The sequence below is a fragment of the Myotis myotis genome, unplaced genomic scaffold (genome assembly GCF_014108235.1).
Source record: "Myotis myotis isolate mMyoMyo1 unplaced genomic scaffold, mMyoMyo1.p scaffold_m19_p_3, whole genome shotgun sequence".
NCBI lineage: Eukaryota > Metazoa > Chordata > Mammalia > Chiroptera > Vespertilionidae > Myotis > Myotis myotis.
The window spans coordinates 148,956,957-148,977,575 of record NW_023416335.1 but is presented as its reverse complement, the minus strand read 5'-3'; the positions used below and the strand labels follow the sequence as shown (position 1 = coordinate 148,977,575).

The window sequence follows — 20,619 nt, the reverse complement described above, 5'->3', positions numbered from 1 at the left end:
AGCCCGGAAGGGTCCCAGGTTTAATTCCTATCAAGGGCACATGCCCAGGTTGTGGGCTCAATTGTCAGTAGGGGACATGCAGGAGGCAGCCAATCAATGGTTCTCTTTCATCTTGATGTTTCTCTTTCCCTCTCCCTTCCTCTCTGAAATTAATAAAAATATATTTAAAAATATATATCCTTGATCCTGTGGACATTTGTCTTTAATTACTTTTTCACACCTTTTCTCAAAAGTAAAAACTTGCACCTGGTAGCAAGCAGATATTTTTATAAGCAACAGGACAAGACATCATCAGCACATCTGTATTTAAAGCAAAATGCAGCATTTGCTGAATTCTGTCACTTTCTTCTGTATCCTTCTGCCAAAACTGATAACCAGCTTTTACATTTATAAAGTTATATTTTTAGTTGCCTGAAAATCCTGGACAGTGATCTTATAAAGTTGTATCAGAAAATGTCATGATTTTTAAATGCCAGATGATGGTTAATCCTATATAATAAAAGCCTAACATGCAAATCAACCAAACGGTGGAATGACTGGTGGAACGACCAGTCGCTATGATGCTCACTGACCACCAGGGGGCAGATGCTCAATGCAGGAGCTGTCCCCAGCCTGCAGGCCCCAGGCCAGCCAAGGTGGGTGCCAGCAGGTGCCCCTCAATTGCCCTGCTGGTCACCCCGCAGAGGGAAGCAACCAGAGGCGGCAGTGGGGGGGCAGAATCAGCAAGTGAGCAGCAGCAGGCTGGCCAAGGCTGGTCCCTGCGGGGGGCCCCCTGAATGCCCTTCTGGCTGCCCCACAGATCAGCCCTGATCACCGGCCAGGCCTAGGGACCCTACCCGTGTATGAATTTCATGCATCGGGCCTCTAGTATTATTATAAAAGTCAAAAATAGCCCTAACCGGTCTGGCTCAGTGGATAGAGCGTTGGCCTGTGGACTCAAGGGTCCTAGGTTCAAATCCGGTCAAGAGCATGTACCTTGGCTGTGTGCACATACCCAGTAGGGAGTGTGCAGGAGGCAGCTGATCGATGTTTCTAACTCTCTATCCCTCTCTCTTCCTCTCTGTAAAAAATCAATATATATATTTTTAAAAAGTCAAAAATAAGAATGAAATGGTAGATAGTCTAAAGCCAATACCTTAGTAACATAAATAATCTTTGTAATTTTCTCTAATATACTGCAAATGTATTTCTAACTCTAAAAGAATGATCCCTTCATAGAATTGCAATAAAGTTTGATTTAGAGTGCCACTAAAAATTAACAAAGAGCGCCTAGCAGTTGTTTAGAAGAGAGTAGATCATAGGAAAAACTCTAGCTATTGGGTTGTTTCCAACCAATTGAAAATAAATCTTCTTAAGATTAGTCATATATAGCATTTACTTCCTTTTGCATCTAAGTTGAATTCAGTATTGACAAATGATCTGTAACAGGAAGCGTTTTATGTATTTATATTTGCATGCAAAGCTGTCTACACTGAAACACAAATCAGAATTGCCCTTTCCCTTCTCTATTAACATATCAGCTTTGACATTCAACAAAGAATTGTATTTCAGAAATTAATGACTAGTTGAATAAATATAGCTCTATTTTCTTTATTTCCTTTAACTCAATTTACGACAAATGTATGAATTAAGCTCAGTCCACATTCACTTGGCAGAAGGCTGTTTTAAAATAAATGTCAAATAAATTCATTTTCTATCAAGATTTTCCTTCTTGCCATCACCCACTGAGAATTCAGTTAAAAAAATAAAATAAAAATAACCAATGGAACAATGATATCCAAATCATGTTTCGTGGTATTCTGATCCCTTGAAATGGAAGTTGAACTTTAAAAAATTTCAAATGTGTCAAGTATCTGCATAGGGAAGGAGAGGGGAAGGAAACACAATTCAATTCATAGAGATTCTACATATATTCCTGTTAGGGATTCACAAGACTTAGCATATGAAATGTTCTGAAATGTCCCACAGTTAAGAAACCTACTTTCTAAACTCTTTCTTAACCACAACTCTACTCTCTAACACATACTCCCCCACCAAGAGTATTTGCTTCTATTGAGTTACAGGAGTATCTTATGGAACTAGTGTTAGGGACTAGTGCACAGTTTGGGAAATGGTACAGTGGAGCTTCCTTGTAATAATAGTGGAGAAAGATGGAAATTGATATAAAGCCCTCAGGCATCTCTTGGGAAAATAACCTGGACTCAGTAATATTCCTCTCAAATATCTGGGGAATTATATGTTATCTATTTAGGCTTCAAGAGCTGTAAAACCGACAAAGAAAATTTTGTTCTTTGTTCTATAACTCCAGACCTTTCCCTTCTCTCTACAAGAGTCACTGTCATTCTAAACGTATCCCTCTTTATTGCCCGTCCGCATTCTTAGAGGTCTCTTTCCTCACATTCCCTCCACATATGTATAAAATGAGGCATTTCTTATTGTTTTAGAAGTTCCCAAGATGAAGATGTTAGGCATAAAATACACTATTTTTAAAGACACCCACCAAGGGAGGACAGTCTCACCTTTTGGGAGTGACTTTGTTGCTCTGGTTCTACTAACACCCTTCCGTCTGTGAGATGACTACCATGGGCAGAAAGGATTTCAGAGAAATGTGACAACTACTAGTTCACAGAGTTCTGAGTGTTGAACCGTTCCTTCCCTTCCTGCTCCAAAAGAAAAAAAAAATCCCATATCTGACAAACAGAAAAACCCAGCACTCAGAAGAAATGAGAATCTCTTAATTAATATTTATCTCTAAATACTTAATACACCCCAGTCTTAACCATATTTAAACACTTAAAGACAATTTCAGGATCTACTTCTTATTACAAATATAGAATATAAATTTATTTTAATTCTATACTTATGGTAAACAATGTTATCAATTTTGCCTAAAAAAAAAAAAAAAAAAAGATTTAAGATTTGGTCAACATGAATGTTCCTCAAGGTTAAGGAACATGTCTTGCTCATCTTTGATCCCCGGTATCTAGTACCTGCCACAGTGTAGGCACAAAATAAATGTTTATGAATTAAGCTAAACTACTGATTGATATTTGAAGAACCTTCTAACAGCTAAAGGGACTCCATTTTTTCTTCCTCTCTCAAATTTCTTGTCTAAGTTTTCCATTGTGACCATTGACTAGAACAGTAGTTCTCAACCTTCCTAATGCTATGACCCTTGAATACAGTTCCTCATGTTGTGGTGACCCCCAATTTCATTGTTACAAATTGAACATAATCAAAGCATAGTGATTAATCACAAAAACAATATGTAATTATATGTGTTTTCCGATGGTCTTAGGCGACCCTTGTGAAAGGGTCATTCGACCCCCAAAGGGGTCGCGACCCACAGGTTGAGAACCACCGGACTAGAAAGAAACCTTTCAGAGGATAGTCTTATCTAGGTTTATTTCCTTTGCACTTAAATTAATTTAGCCTTTACAGATCGTTAAAGGAAAGGATTTCCCCAATATTTAGTAACCAGACATGTGTAGTGACACACATATCAAGTCTCTAAGTGGTCAAGAATACAAAATAAAATTGAGTGCCTCTTATGACTTTGTCACGGGCTAAGTACTTGAAAGAAGCAGAAGTGATTTAAAGTTGGTAGTATATGCTCTTAGGGAATTTACACTCTTATTGGAGGCTAGCATATAAACACTATGATTGATTCAAGATTTTTGAAAGGGAGACAGGGGATGTGAAAGACATCCCGGGTGGGGAGAAGCATTCCAGTATAGAGATTTGGAACATAGTTTTCTAAGCCACATTTGCCTGGGTTTTAATCCTGACTGTAATTTATTGGGTGACCTTCAGCAAGTTGCTTAAACTCTCTGTGCCTCTTAAAATGTGGGTCAAATGAGTTAATGCAGCACCTGCCTATAAGCAAGTGCTTATCATGATAGTGATGTATAAAAACGTGGAACTGGGTCTTTGAGGGACTCAACGAAGAAATTGATGGGAGCAATTCCTATATTAGACTAGTGAGAGAAAGGTCAGAAAGAAAGGGATAGTGACAGATGAAGGAAGCCATTGATTGCCAAAACATTTGGATTTTATTTAGTAATAACTTCTTAAAAAATATTTTTATTGATTTAAGAGAGGAAGGGAGAGGGAGATAGAAACATTAATGATGAGAGAGAACCATTGATTGGCTGCCTCCTGTATGCCCCCCACTGGGGATTGAGCCCAAAACCCGGGCATGTGCCCCTGACCAGAATCGAACCCAGGACCTCTCAGTCCACAGGCCAATGCTCTATCCACTGAGCCAAATCAGCCAGGGCAGCCAGGGAACTTTTAAGCCTGGCTGGCATGGCTCAGTGGTTGAGGGAAATGTTAGGACTGACTATAAGGCATTATAAACCTTAACGGCCATTTGTAAGTTTCCCACCACAAGAGAACAAAAGACCAGGAAAGATTTGCTGGACATCAGGAGTCAAACCATGTAAGGAATGGAAACTGTCCTAAGACACCTGATTGCACACCTGCATTCCATCCACATTCCAAGCCCACCGACTCCCCGCACCGCCGCCCCCCAAACCAAATGACGACAAAAGTTTCCTGCCAGTGATTGCATGTAAGGATGAAATTCCAGCTCCAGGGTGCTGCCATCATTGATTCAATGTCCCCTTGGCTCCGTGCTGTGCAGCCCTTCCCTTTGGATATGCCATCCCCCACCCCCTTCCCTTAAATAAAGTCAATTTTTCTTAAATCACCGTCTGTGATAGCTATTTGGCCTGTCTGCACACATCATCCACCATGTTCACCTTCCAAATGTAAAATACAGTACAGGGAATATAGTCAATGATATTGTAACTATATATCGTGTCAGATGGGTGATCACTTCTTAAATTATATGTGTCTAATCACTATGTTGTACTCCTGAAACTAATATTATATTGTATGTCAGCTGTAATTGAAAATATATGTATGTATATATATATATATATATATATATATATATATATATATATTTTTTTTTTAAAAAGATGATTCCCTCTTGAACAGAAGAACGGGAGGGTGGATACTGGTCAAACCAAGTCTGGTGGCATGGAGGTATGTTTTCTCTGAAATAAGGTGCAAAGTCATCTGATAAGAATGAGAGGGTTGGTGTCAGAATTAGAGGTTTGATGAAACGTTTACAATAGCTTCTAGTTTCATACAGAAAAAAAGGAGAGAGTCCCAGCTGGAGTGGCTCAGTGGCTGAGCCTCAGCCTATGAACCAGGAGGTCATGGTCTGATTCCTGGTCAGGGCACATGCCTGGGTTCTGGGCTTGATCCCTGGTGTGGGGCATTCAGGAGGCAGTGGATCAATGATTCTCTCTCATCATTGATATTTCTATCTCTCCCTCTTCTTTCCTCTCTGAAATTAATAAAAAAATATTGTTAAAAAATTGGTAACAGTATTTTGAAAAACTGGCTATGTAGAATGGTTTGGGATAGGGACAAGTAAAAGACAGAATATAATAATAATAGTCAACTTTTATTAAGTGGTTATCATGACCTTTGTAAATGTGCAAAAAATATTAATTATAAACATTATTATGTTCCAGACCATGTGCTGAGTACTTTAGATGCAATATATGTTATGACTGAATTGTGTTCCCCCAAATTCATATGTTGAAGCCCTAATCTGCAATGTGAAGGCATTTAGAGGTAGGGCCTTCAAAGAAGTAATTAACATTAAATTAGAACTCAGTTAAGGTTAAATAAGATTAACAAGGTGGGGCCTAATCCAAAAGGACTGGTTTCCTTATAAGAAGATAAAGAGTTGCCCTAACCAGTGGTCGGCAAACTCATTAGTCAACAGAGCCAAATATCAACAGTACAATGATTGAAATTTCTTTTGCGAGCCAAATTGTTTAAACTTAAACTATATAGGTAGGTACATTGTTATTAACTTAATTAGGGTACTCCTAAGGCTTAGGAAGAGCCACACTCAAGGGGCCAAAGAGCCACATGTGGCTCGCGAGCCGCAGTTTGCTGACCACTGCCCTAACCGATTTTTTTTTTTTTTGGCTCAGTGGATAGAGCATTGGCCTGCAGACTGAAGGGTCCCAGGTTCGATTCCAGTCAAGGGCATGTACCTTGGTTGCGGGCACATCCCCAGTAAGGAGAGTGCAGGAGGCAGTTGATTGATGTTTCTAACTCTCTATCCCTCTCCCTTCCTCGCTATAAAAAATCAATAAAATATATTTTTTAAAAAAAGAAGAGAAAGAGAGACCAGGGCTGGGAGCACACCGAGAAAAGGCTGCGTAAGAGCACAATGAGAAGGCGGTGATCTGCAAGCCAACGCCTTAGGAGAAACCAACTTTGCTGGCACATTGATCTTGGACTTTCAGAACCATGAGAATATACATTTCTGCTGTTTAAGCCACCCAGTCCATGGTATTTTCTTATGGCAACCCAGTTAGACAAAGCTTATTGGACTCTTAAAACAGCCCCATAAGGTGATACTCTCATGATGGTCATTTGTTACCCACGAAGAAACCCAGGTTTAGAGAGCTAAATGTGAATTGCCTAAGACAGCTAATAAGAGGCAGTAAACAGGATTTACACTCAAGCTGACTGACTACAAATATTATTGCTCAGTTGAAAAATGAAAAATGAAAGGATTTACACATAGTTTGGATTCAGGCTAAAAGAAAAGGTTATCACCAGGTGGCAGATTTTAAGCCTTGGGGTCCACACAAGATAAATGACTGGATTATTTGTGTGTGAAATGTATGTGTATAGTTTATATTAACTACCGAGGAAAGGTCGTCCAGATCAGAAGGGAATTGCAGCTGAAGCTCTCAGGGAACCTAATGATGGCTGACCGGCAAAATGAGGGCAGAGATGTGGTACTACTGGGGAGAAAAGCAGGCAGTATTAAAGTAAAAGGATACATGGGGTAAACAAGAATAATGAGGGAAAATTTGGATATGGATTAAGAGGTCAAAACCTGTGTCATCTGTGTTAAATTTTTTTCTTAAATGTTTTTATTTATTCCAGGGAGAAAAGGGGAGGGAGAGATAGAAACATCAATGAGAAGAGAATTTTTGATCGGATACTAAAACAAGTGATTTGATATCTAATCTATGATTGCTGTGTGTATGTCTCTCGGCACAATAAAATAGACAGCTGTAGGATTATCAAGTCCAAAAAAAAAATTGACTACAGAGGGTAGTCATTGAGCTAGCTGCTCTGAATAAAACGAGTAGGCCCTGAATACAATCAGCAGTCGTTGCCCCATTAATCTTATGACGCGTCTTTCTTGCTTTAGGGAGCTCTTAAACACATGGAAGGAGGGTGCCCAGCAGAGGATCCGCTGTCTTTAGAGGAGGCTACCATCACTTTTAAATATTAGCGAGTGGTAGAAAGTTGCTACTAGGCCTTTGCCAAGAACACCAACTGCTCTGCAATGAGCCTGCCCAAAGGCGGCAGCCTAGCTCTGCAGACATCCCTTACGCAGAGACAATCCGAATCTGCGGCAGAAACCCAACGCGCGGCGATCTAAAGGTTTTCTCTCCACTACAGCTGCCTTACCAGACTGCAAATCCCAGCATTCCTCTTTTACGGGAGCCAATAAAGAGACGCTGCTTCAGCCAATCACATCTTGATCCACTATAACACCCCCCCAAACTGAATTCTGGGATTTGTGGTTTTCACGTGGCAGCATTCTACCATCGTGGTTAAAGCAGTGTAGGCCACGCATCCGATTCAACATGAAAGCTCCTTTGAGTCATTCTATTGTTGGTCTCCAGGCTAACCCGTTCATTAGCATTATTTCCAGGCCTTATACACGTTAAAAATTAGTAAACTTTTTCCTCCGTCACACAGGAAAAAAAAAAAAGTTATTTTTAGATTAAAGCACACTGGTCCCACTCGTCCCCCATCCTTTAACCGTCGCATTTAAGTCTCGCGAGAAGAGCCCCTTTGGTCGTGGTCTTGCGTCCTAAAAGGCGGCGCACGTGAAGACTGACAAAGGCCTCCTCCAACAGGATTGCCCTTCAACTAGCGTCGCTACAGCGTGCGTGGGGAGACCTCCGTGAACCCTGACCTCCGCTCGCCGTAGCGTCCCGCGTCCGCCGCCCCCGCCCTCGGAGCGAAGGAGGCGGGTTTTGGCCTCTTGCCCCGGGGAGAGAGTGCGGAGGGAGTGGGAGCGAGCCGAGCCCGAGTGGAAGGTCCGGCCGCACTCCTTGCTTCCCATGAGCCCGCTCTCCGGCGAGCTGCGCCGTGGTTAGGCCGGCCTCGTAGCCTCTGCTTTCCCCGGGACAGGCCCACGCCTCGCCGGGGAGGGGGCCACCCGTCGAGGCGCCTCCCTCGTCAGCGTCGGCGTCGCGCTGCGACCCTGGAAGCGAGACCGCCGCGAGCGAGAGGAGCAGCAGCAGCGGCGGCGGCAGCGGGCAGCAGCAGCAGCAGCGCCAGCGGGCGGGATCGAGGCCGTCAACATGGCGAGCGCCTCGTACCACATTTCCAATCTGCTGGAGAAAATGACATCCAGTGACAAGGACTTCAGGTGAGGCCGAAATGCGACCCTCAGCCCGCCTCGGGGTCGCCCGTCCGCGGCGCGGCGCGGCCCTCAGACGGGCCATGCCCCACCCCTTTGGCCTGCACCGGCGTCCCCGCTCCTCCGAAGTCCCCTGCCCACCCCTCGGATCCCAGGTCCCGGCAGCCCCCTTTCCCCTCGCGCCGGGGGACCCCCTCCCCCCATTCTTTTCTCCGGGCCGTTGCCCGCCGCTGGTCCCCGGCCCTTGCAGTGTCTCCAAAAGTCCCCCCCGCGCGTTCTCTGCTACACTTTCGCCCTCCCCCACACCCGGCGGGACTTTCGTGTCCCAGGTCGCGGAAAGGGGCGAAATCGCCCACACCGTGGAGCGGGGAGTTGCTCGGGCGTGGAGACCGGGGGGCCGGGCCTGCTCGCCGGGCCGCCGGAGGCGCTAGGCCGCTGGCTCGCCGGGGCCCGCGCTCGGGGGGGCCCAGCCGCGAGCCGCCTCCTCTCCCGCAGCGGCGAGCGGGCCTCGGGGCGTTCGTCTTGCACGCTTTGCTGGTTTCGAGCCCTCCTCAGATTTAAGTTATAAACTTTTCCTTTGGACTGTTTCATTCGTGGGCGTGGGGAGAAGGGGGAGGGCAGCCAGGACCGAGGGAACTGGACTCGTCGGGTTTTCCCGCCAGCATCTCTTGTCATGTTCCCTGGTCAGGTAAAACCCAAGCAGGAACTCGGGGTTTCAGTTTTATTTGTTTGAGATCCGAAGTGTACTGCCCGGAAGGCGCCTTGCTGATCCTTAAACAGCAAAGCAAGCCGAGCAAATGGGTCTTGTGGGAAAAGCGGAGTTTCTGAGGCGGATGGTCCATGTGGTAGCAGTTCTGTTCCAGAAGACTCACGCTGTGGGTTCCAGACCTTGGTAACATGCATGTGCAAGAATTGTTCTGTTTTCACGGATTACCTTGATTTCTCTTTCATTTTTGCAGTACGGTAAAATTTTCAATCCTTCCTTCCCGCCTCCCATCCCATCCCTAACTAAAAAAGCTCTTGATGTTAGAACAAACGTGTTTTTTCTTTCTTTGATACTCATTTTGTTCTGTGAGGTTTAGTGGTTGTATTTTTGTGTGCATTTTGAAAGAACATAGAGTCTTCCATTAAAATTGTGGCTGAAGAGCTTATGTATTTATTTGTGGTATGAACAGTATGATTTAACGCCTGAAAACATGTCTAAATCTTATCTACCAGGAAGAAATTTTCTGATTTGTGAAACAAGAACAATGAAAAATGTAGAGTGTTCCTAAATAAATTGATGTGCTGGCATATTAAAATGGCCAATGAAATACAGTTTTACTCAAAGCCAAGTGATTTTTAGAAAGTTGCTACCTAGGGGGTTTTTTAGTATCATATTTGAAACTTTTAAAATCTAGTTTGCTAATACTAAAGATTTAGTGTTGTGACTTTTTGGAGGAGGCTTGTTTATTTTGGGTGTTTTGATACTTAGATTTGTGTAGTTCTAGTGCCAAAATCAAGATTTTTAGGGGAAATAAAAATTTTTGGTTGTTGGTTGTTTTTTAAAAAAGGATTTGAATGCTCTTTACTTTCATTTGCAGCTTTGCTTGCTCCCAACTCAAGCCATTGAAGTTTAAGTAAAACTAACTTTCAGTTAGTGGAGTGTATGGTACTAAATTTCATTTTGATTGTGTTTGATTTCAGTATAAACATAGCACTTTCCCTATAATAATAGTCCAGTTTTGTTAAACTAGTCAGACTTGTGTGGGTAATATGTTTAGAATACAGAAATTAAATGTAATAATATGCATATGTGATTATTGACTGAAGCTTTCTTGAATTTCCTGTAAAGACAAAAGTACACACATGCTTTTTGGTTTTTGGTTTTTAAACTGAAAGAATTAATGCTCTGATGTTAAGCTATAGTCAGTATTGAACTTGATAAGGATTGTCTACCAATTTGAGCTGGAATAAATCAAAACATTGCTGGGAGGATTATTCTCCGAAAAGTGTAATATTGAAATATTTATAATAGTTCGTATAAGTATTATAAAAGATAATTTTAGGTAGGAGATATGTTTAGGAACAATAATTGACTTCTAGTAATTTGGCATCATTAAGAGTTTTTATTAATTCTGTTTTAAAGACTTGTGATATGCTCAAACCATCCAGTTAACAGACAAGACAGTCTTTGGAACTAAAGCACTATGTATATTACAGACATTTAAGAGATTAATTAAAATAGTGAGTATTTGGAGGTTTTTCAGTATAGGCATTTACTTGAATACATTCTGTTTTAAAATAATGCTTTCTAATTTCTCATTAGAAATGTATTTACTTGTTTGTTTATTTTGATGTAAATATCAGAGTTTTTCTACTACATGTTTTACAATACCTAGTGCCAGAAAGTTGTGAGGACAAGGCTACTTAACATTATATAGTATCTAACATGTGCAAACCACTCTACCTTGTGCCAAGGGGTAAAGGGGGGAAAAATCATCTAAAAGGAAGAAAAAAATGTATTCTTCCCATGGTGGACTCCAAACAGAAAACCTACTAGTCTCAAGATATGAGTTCTGGTCATGTAGGATTTTTTGTTGTGAAATATCTGTGAGATCTTGAGAAGGCTATTTAATTTAGAATTAAATTTTCACTTGAGAGACTTGTACATGGGTGATTACGTAAGGTCCCTTATAGGCCAGGAATTTCAGGTTTCTGTGGATAACTCTTCGTCCATTAATGCAAAGAAGGTAAAAAAGTATGTACAGGCTTCAAAGTTTGAAATGTCATCACTTTAAAAGAATTGTTTTGTGGGACTTAAATCATAGGCTCAATTTATTGAAAAAAACAGACAACTAATGCCTTTTTTTCTGTGGTTAGTATTTTGTATATTTTGAAGGTGGGATATATATTAAGGTTTAGTACCAGTAGGTAGGTAAGTCTGTAGATACCATACTGAAAACAATATGCGTGAATCATGTGAATGCCCCACTTATGAATATTAATATTGGGTTGAGATAACTAAGTTCTGCTTTTATTTTTATACTAGAGGCCCGGTGCACAAAAATTTGTGCACTGGGGGGGGAGGGGGGTGCCTCAGCCCAGCCTGTGCCCTCTCGCAGTCTGGGACCCCTCGGGAGATAATGACCTGCTGGCTTAGGCCTGCTCCCGGGTGGCAGAGGGCAGGCCCAGTCCCTAGGTGCAGCCCCTGGTTGGGCTCAGAGCAGGGCCGACTGGGGAGTTGGGGCGCCGCCCCCTGTCATGCACAGAACAGGGCAATCGGGAGGTTGTGATGCCACCCTCAGTCACGCTCAGGATAGGGCCAATTGGGGGGTTGGGGCACCGTCCCCTGTCACACTCAAGGCAGGGTCGATGGGGAGGTTGCGGCGCCACCGCCTGTCACGCACAGAGCAGGGCCCATCAGGGGGGTTGGGGCTCTGTACCCTGTCACGCACACAGCAGGGCCAATCAGGGGGTTGGGGCGCTGCCCTCTATCACCCACAGAGCAGGGCCGATCAGGGGGTTGGGGCGCCGCACCCTGTCACACACAGAGCCACAGGGCGATCAGGGGTTGGGGAGCTCCCCCCCATCAGGCACAGAGCAGGGCTGATCAAAGGGTTGGGGCGCCTTTCCCTGTCATGAACAGAGCAGGGTGGATAGGGAGGTTGTGGCCCCGCCCCCTGTCACACACACAGCCCCAGGGCGATCAGGGGGTTTGGGCGCTGCCCCCGTCACGCTGATCCCAGTGCCGGGAGGCATATTACCCTTTTACTATATAGGGTAGAGGCCTGGTGCATGGGTGGGTGCCGGCTGGTTTGCCCTGAAGGGTGTCCTGGATCAGGGTGGGGGTCCCCACTGGGGTGCCTGGCCAGCCTGGGTGAGGGGATGATGGCTGTTTGCAGCTGGTCACATACCCTTCAGGGTGGGGGTCCCCACTGGGGTGCCTGGCCATTCTGGGTGAGAGGCTGAGGGCTGTTTTCAGGCTGGGGGTGACTGAAGCTCCCAACCACTCCTGTTTTTGTTTTTTCCTGTTTCTTTTTTTTTTTATTCTGGGCCAGCTTTAGCTTTGAGGCTTGGCTCCAGCTCTTAGGCCTCCGCTGCTGAAAGTAGGTTTCTGGCCTTTGCTTACAATGTTGCGATCCTGCTGGCTGAAGCCCGAAGGACTAAAGCAGGTTTCTGGGGTTTTGTTTAGCTTCTGTATTTGTTACATAGTTGCTTAGAATTGCAGCTCAGAGGCCTGCAGCGGCAGGTGGGGAAAGTTGGAGTTCTCCGTCACTGAAGGTAGCAAGCCTCATGTTAGTTTCAAGCTACCTGGCTGCTGGCCGCCATCTTGGCTGGCAGTTAATTTGCATATTTCCCTGATTAGCCAACGGGAAGGGTAGCGGTCGTACACCAATCACCATGTTTCTCTTTTATTAGATAGGACTAGAGGCTTGATGCACGAAATTCGTGCACTTTGGGGGAGTGGGGGTTCCTCGGCCCGACCTGCACCCTCTCACAGTCTGGGAGCCCGGGGGGGATGTCCTACTGACGGCTTAGGCCTGCTCCTCGCTCAGCCCCTATTGGCCAGACCCTAGCAGCAAGCTAATCTACTGGTTGAAGCATCTGCCCCCTGGTGGTCAGTGCACATCATAGCGACTGGTTGACGGGTCAACTGTGTGCCCCCTAGTGGTCAGTGTACATCATAGTGGTTGAGCGGCCTTAGCATATCATTAGCATATTATGCTTTGATTGGTTAAACGGAGGACTAGACACTTAGCATACTAGGCTTTTATTATATAGGTTACTTCACCACCAACTGAATTAAAGTATTCCAATGAGTCAAGAGCTAAAGAAAAAGTTTACCTTTCTTTTATTCCTCTGTTCATAATTCTATATAATAAAAGGCTAATATGCAAATAGACTGAACGGTGGAATGACTGGTCACTATGACGTGCACTGACCATCAGGGGGCAGACACTCAACACAAGAGCTGCCCCTGGTGGTCATTGTGCTCCCACAGGGGGAGCACCACTCAGCCAGAAGCCCTGAGCTGGTCTCACAGCTGGTGAGTGCAATGGCAGTGCTGGGAGCTTCTCCTGCCTCTACAACAGCACTAAGGATGTCCAACAGTCAGACATCCCCCAAGGGCTCCCAGACTGTGAAAGGGCACAGACTGGGCTGAGGGATCTCCCACCCCCCCATCCCTGAGTGCATGAATTTTGTGCACTGGGCCTCTAGTAGTTAATAATAATGGTTAGTGTGGACTTTTATGCACTTGATACTGTTTGTTTATTTTTAATCTTCACCTGAGGATATATTGTTTTTCTGTTGTTTTAAATTCGTTTGTTTTTGTGTTTTCTTTCTTTTTTTTTTTTTTTAAGGGAGAGTGAGAGATAAAACATTGATTGGTTGCCACCCTTACATGCCTTCACCTGGAATCGAACCCAACCACCTTTTGGTGAGTGTTCCAATCCAGGCCCCTCTGCCTCCCAGGGTGATCCTATTTAGTTAAGTGGATACTAACAATCTCTGTTACAGCTGAGGAAACTGAAATGGTCATGTTAATTACTTGCCCAAGGTCAGCTTGACAGTAGTGGATCTAGGTTTTCCAGATATCCCCAGAACATGAACACTGTGTGCTCCTTCTCCAGGGTTTTGACTAGGGGACATTAAAAGTAAGTCCTTAAATTTCAGTTCCAAGTTAGACTTAGGGAATATATTGTGCTGGAAGAAGCTTTTAATAATTCCCTAAGAGAGAATACAAAAAGTTGAAGATCTTGTGCTTGCCCACAATATCTGCATGCTGGCTGAATGGTTAAGACACTACTGTAAAAAAGATAAGTACTCCATGGCAATATGTCTTTGTAGGCTGAAGTGGCAGAGAAGATGAAAAAAAAGCAAGGAGATTCATGTTGTAGAGTGTCTGAGGGTCTAAGCTAGTTCTTTAAATTGTATGTAGAGAAAACTGTGTGAAAGTATACATACAGCCCTAGCCGGTTTGGCTCAGTGGATAAAGCGTTGGCTTGCGGACCAAAGGGTCCTGAGTTCAGTTCTGGTCAAGGGCATCTACCTCGGTTGCAGGCTCCTCCTCCCTGGCCCAGACCCTGGGCAGGGTGCATGCAGGTGGCAACCAATTGATGTATTTCTCTCACATCGATGTTTCTCTCTGTCTTCCCTCTCCCTTCCACTCTCTATAAAAATCAATGGAAAAATATCCTCGGGTGAGGGTTACAAATAATAATTAAAAGTTTTTTAAAAAAGAAAGCACATGTACAGCATTTCATTGGGGGGAAGGGGGAGATTATCTTGACTGTACCTAGCTTGGGGGTGAGTATTGTTCTGGAAACTCTTTGAGGGTAAGGAACCTTGTCTTAACTGAACTGAATTCTTTACTCTGTTTAGTGCCTTGACCATGTAGGTTCCCAATAGCTACTTGTTTAGTTGAATTGGATTTTAGTTCAAGTTAAGAAAAAAGCATGTAGGGATTTGGGGAAGTTTCCTCCAGAAGCCAGTATGAAATCTACCAATCTATTTTTATTTTATTTAAGAGGGAGTGTGAAAGGAAGGGAGAAAGAAAGAAAAAGAGAAACAGTGATGTGAGGGACATCAATTGGTTGCCTTCTTCACTTTACCAGACTGGGGTGGGGATCAAACCTGCAATCCAGGTACAGTGCCCTTGACCAGGAATTGAAGCCAAGACCCTTCATTATGCCGGCCAGTGCTCTAACCATTTGGCACACCAGCCAGGGCCAGTGTATTTTTTTGTATACCATTTTATACAATCTAAAATAATTCACTGCATTGTAGAATTTCTTAGTTTGATAATGGTTTGTGTGTTACCCAGTGTATTTGTGTTTTGGATATTGGAAATCATTTTCTCTAGAAAGCTGTTTAAATGCTAATAAAAACCTCAGTACTGTTAAATGGAATCAGGCTTTCAGAGCTGGAAGGGACATTAGAGATCCTGTAACATAGCTGACAGTACTGTGTGGGCATTCACAGAAATGTAACAGAAAATACTAAGTGAAGTTAACTGGACTGCTTGTGCTCAAAAAAAAGTAGGTTTAAGCAGAAGAAATAGATTTGTAGAGAATAAGAAGGTGATTTGGGGGTATTTTTAAGTACCATGCAGGTTGATGGCAGTAAGTTACTTGCTTTCACTTACGTGATTTTTCTTTTTTTAAAAATATATTTTATTGATTTTAGAGAGGAAGGGAGAGGGAGGGAGAGATAGAAACATCAATGATGAGAGAGAATCATTGATTGGCTGCCTCCTCCTGCACACCCCCTACTGGGGACTGAGCCTGCAACCCAGGCATGTGCCCTTGGGCAGAATTGAACCTGGGACCCTCCGCAGGCTGACTGACGCTCAATCCATTGAGCCAAACCAGCTAGGGCTACGTGATTTTTCTTGATATAGGTATACTGGTAACACTGATTATATTGCAGCTCACCACTGACCTCATTGAGGGAACTGGTAAGAAGAAAGATGACAAAAAATTAGTTCTGTTTACGTGAGCAATATTAAGACTGACCCAAGTTAATTCATGGCTCTGAGGCAGTGGTTCTCAACCTTGGCTGCACATTAGAATCACCTGGGAATCTTTTTAAAATCCTGGTTTCTGGGCCTCATCCTCCGGGAAGTCTGTTTCTTTGTTACTAATGTTGTGGCCCCACCCCATAACAAAGAAACAGAATTTCCAGAGGATGAGGCCCAGAAACCAGGATTTTAAAAAGATTCCCAGGTGATTCTAATGTGCAGTCAAGGTTGAGAACCACTGCTCTAAGGGAATAAGTAAGAAAAAGCTAAATTCCAGTGGTGTGTGTACAAGATCTTTGAAAGAGAGTTGGTTCACTGGGTGAAGCAGTTGGCTCATACATTTAGATTTTTGATGCAGTTGACCACAAGGGTAAAATTGTGTTTACATATGAGGGAAAGGTTGTGGTGAATTACTCATTGTGCAGTACAAGGTATTTATTTCTACCATTATTTATGCTTCTCTGCATTGAATAATTTCTCTCCTTAAGGAATTTTCAGTTTTGTAGAATAAGCGAGGTGTGGAAATTCTAGACCATGACTGTCTTGTTCATAACTGTGTTTGCAGGGCTTGGCACAGTTTCTAATGATAATATTCCCAAAATATTTGTTGAATAAATGAATGGCACTGCCTGTAAGTTATATCCAAGTGGTATTCCCATGGGAGTCTAAAAGTTAACATCTTAATTTCCCCCTCTCTCACCTTAAATTACACCTTTATTTTAATTCTAATTCTAATTTTGTCTTGTTACATTACCATTCACCAAATGTCCCAGTTGGAAAATCTTGATGTCACCCTTTTACCTTTCTTCTCAAATTAGTCTCCCTGTAGGGCCTTTTTATTATTACTGCTATTATTGTTGTTGTTGTTGATTTTAGAGAAGGGGGAAAGGTGGGGGGACGACATTGATGTGAAAGATACATTGATCAGTTGCCTCCCTTAGAAGACTGGGGTCAAACCTGCAACCTAGATGTGTGTCCTCACCAGAAATCAACTCTAAGACCCTTCGGTGCAGGGAATTAAGCTCTGACCAACTGAGCCACACACACAGCCCAGGGCTCAGGCCTCTTTTTAATCCAATCTGTTAGTAACTGTTCCATTAGAATTTTCTTCCTGACCTGATCATATCCTTCCCCACTAATTCCCATTGATTACAAGATAAGCTTTAAACTTCTTAGCTGTTGCCCACCTAAGTTCGCTTAAATTACTCTTCCCCCAAATTCCTGACAATCTTCATGTAACTAATTTAGTGGGTATTTTCTTTACTGGTATTTGATATGTAAGCAGTTTACTACTTTTTCCTTCTTGAAATTATTTTACATAGTTATCCCTGACACAGCTTGGATTTATTACTATTATAGTAAGGGAGCACATCAGCAAGAGGTTTGGGACCTATTTATTTGGGTAATTTGGAAAAAGATATAATGAAGTGGAGACTTGGTTTAGATTGGATGTTGTCTGAAACCAGGGCACTTGCATCATTTGACATCTTAATGTTACAGGTAGGGCAGACTAAAGCAGAGGAAGAGCTGTAATTGGTCAGTCACTCAAGAGAGGAGAAAGTTTTTGGTATTTTATGTTGCTTAGTGACCTTGTCTGATAAGGTTGTTCTGTGAGGTTATGTCGATGAAACAATATGCTTTAGCTATAAACATCAGATCAGTTTGGAGTAACATTGAGGTTTAGGTATGAGCCTCAGATCAATTCCTGGACTTCAGTGGCTGCTGCTGCTTTCTCAGTTTTCATTTTTGGCCAAAGGCAGATGAATTTGGGCTGCAGGACATTAATTCATGATGTTCAGTTCACATCTTCACTATTGCTGATATTTTGTTGTTTCAGATCAGAAGAGTAGCCATTTTATGTAGTTTGTAGTTGAGCCAGGCTTATTAATCCTTTCTTCTGTTGTAAGATTAGAGGTTGAACCATCTGATGTGACAGTGGCTGTTTAATAACATTAAGACTCTGGACAGGCTACCTATTCGACTATCACATCTGAGTCCTGTGGTTTTCTTCTTCTCTGTCCATTTCCTAACTCTTGTCTTTTTATTTATTTATTTTTATTTTTAAAAATATATTTTATTGATTTTTTTTACAGAGAGGAAGGGAGAGGGATAGAGAGTTAGAAACATCGATCAGCTGCCTCCTGCACACTCCCTACTGGGGATGTGCTCACAACCAAGGTACATGCCCTTGACCAGAATTGAACCTGGGACCCTTCAGTCCACAGGCTGACGCTCTATCCAGTGAGCCAAACAGGTTAGGGCCCTAACTCATGTCTTACCATTCCCATATCTAATCAATTTCAGAGTCCTCTTAATTTTAACCTTGTAAATCTCAGGGTTGGTTCTCATTATTCAAAGTTGCCATGAAGATTCAATTAGCTATTCTGAAACATTGCTTTTAGGGGAAATACAGGGTTTGTAACTTGGTGTTATATGTGTTTCTGTTTAAAAACACCTTATTTAATATATTAGAGGCCCGTTACACAAAATTTGTGTAGGGGGAGGGGGAGTCCCTCAGCCTGGTTTGGGACTCCTTGCTCCTTTCCACCCGCCTGCAGAAGAGGCAAGAGAGGCTCCTGACACCAACGCTGCACTCGCCAGCTGTGAGCCCGGCTTCTGACTGAGCATCGCACCCCCTGTGGCAGTGCACTGACCACCAAAGGGCATCTCCTGCGTTGAGAGTCTGCCCCCTGGTAGCCATTGGATGTCATAGCGACTGGTCGTTCCGATGTTTGGTCAATTTGCATATTAAAGTTTTATTATATAGAATATTGATTTATAATATTGAACTCAAGGCCAACAGCACTATAACTTATGCCTAAACAAATCTGACATGTAGTTTTTTCGGGGAGATGCATCACAGCTTTCTTGTACTTAGGAATACTAGACAGTACTTTTGCACTACTATTGGGGGTCATTTTAAATAGCAAAATTACCAGCAAAAAGCACAATTGTGTATAAAACCCGACACTAAGTAGACTGAGAAGAGATACATTAGTGCCTTTTTATCCACAGTTTCTCTTCCTGCAGTATTAGTTACCCATAATCAACTGTGATCCAGAAATATAGTTAATAAGTTTTAAATTGAGCACTGTTTTGAACTCTCTCACCATCCCACTCTGTCCACATGGGTATAAATCATCTCTGTCTGGCATATCCACATTGTATACCCTATTTGCCTTCTTGGTTATCAGATCGACTTTCCACTGCACTGCTCCTTAGTGCTTTACACTGAGGTACTTATTCACCACTACCACCCACACAAAGATAAAAAATTTAAAATTCCAAACCAGCTTTCCTAATGCAAACCCCTATTAATCTTTTGAAACCCAAACTAAGCATCGGTTTTTTGGAGTGATCATTGCCAAATGCCTTTAAGTATTGTTTTTAAAAATTTGTAACATTGAAATTTGTCTTTACTAGTCTTCCCATTAGTAGATGAAAAAGTTAAGAGAAAGGGACTGAGTCTGTGTTTATTATCCAAGCCATTAGTATCATGCCTAAAAGAGTAAATGCTCAAGGGACAGTTTACCAACTAGCTTTTCAATCTGCCATAGAGAACATTCAAAATGGTCAATTTCCTTATAAGAAGATTTTTAATACAGTTTCTTATATTAAATTAACATAAGGAAGAAATATTCAGGGGTAACTCTTATTGTAACCTCATACTATATCCAATTTTTCTGGTTTTTAAAAATATTAGCTATTGCTAATTTTGCTGGTGCTCATTTTAACTCTTTTTTTAAAAAAAAGTTAACCATTAATAGTTTTTTGAAAATCAGGAGACTTCTTTATTAGAATACTAGTGTCCCGATGCACAGATTCATGCACATTGAAAGGAAATTAATTAGAAAAAATATTTTAATATAACTATTCACGTCTTGCTAATGAAAAGATAATAAGATTCTACCAAGTCTCCTATCTACCTACTCCAGGACTTCTGTGAGGATCAAAGGAGATGAAGCACAGAAAAATGCTTCCCAAACATTTGGTTAAACTGTAAAATGTTTGCACCTGGCTATAAAGCAAGCCGGGTTCCTGGGCTGAAGAAACTCCAAGGAGGCTAGTCGCTAGGGAGAGGAAGCCAGGGTTGCTACATGACATCATTACCCGCTTCCCACAGTGACAGTTTCTGGGCTTGGCTGGCCTATGGGCTGCATTTTGCGCTGTGGGGTCTTGGTAGCGTTGGCTGCAATTTGGTGGGGTGTCACTCTGGGGTGGGGGTGGGGCCTGTGTTCCACTTAGGGGAAGCCGAGTATTGGTTTGTCGGCGACAGGTCCATGGTGCCATTTATTTTTAAACTAGAGGCCCAGTGCACAAAAATTTGTGCACGCGGGGGGGGGGGGGGGGTCCCTCAGCCCGGCCTGTGCCCTCTCGCAGTCTGGGACCCCTTGGGAGATAACGACCTGCTGGCTTAGGCCTGCTCCCGGGTGGCAGAGGGCAGGCCCAATCCCTAGGTGCAGCCCCTGGTTGGGCTCAGAGCAGGGCCGATTGGGGAGTTGGGGCACCGCCCCCTGTCATGCACAGAGCAGGGCAGATTGGGAGGTTGCGATGCCACCCTCAGTCACGCTCAGGGTAGGGCCAATTGGGGGGTTGGGGCACCGCCCCCTGTCACACTCAAGGCAGA

At 43.1% G+C, this 20,619-nt stretch overlaps 1 protein-coding gene across 5 annotated transcripts in view; it reads left to right on the top strand.

Annotated features, from left to right (window-relative positions):
- Positions 1–8,068: 8,068 nt before the first annotated feature.
- CAND1 (cullin associated and neddylation dissociated 1) overlaps positions 8,069–20,619 on the top strand; it is a 59,483-nt gene continuing 46,932 nt past the window's right edge. The window contains exon 1 of one of the 5 annotated variants that reach the window (XM_036297748.1): positions 8,069–8,497. In XM_036297748.1, coding sequence (XP_036153641.1) covers positions 8,430–8,497 — 68 coding nt within the window. In that variant the 5' untranslated portion in view covers positions 8,069–8,429. The remainder of the gene's footprint in view (positions 8,498–20,619) is intronic. The other 4 variants (XM_036297747.1, XM_036297744.1, XM_036297743.1 and 1 more) reach the window with 4 other exon arrangements.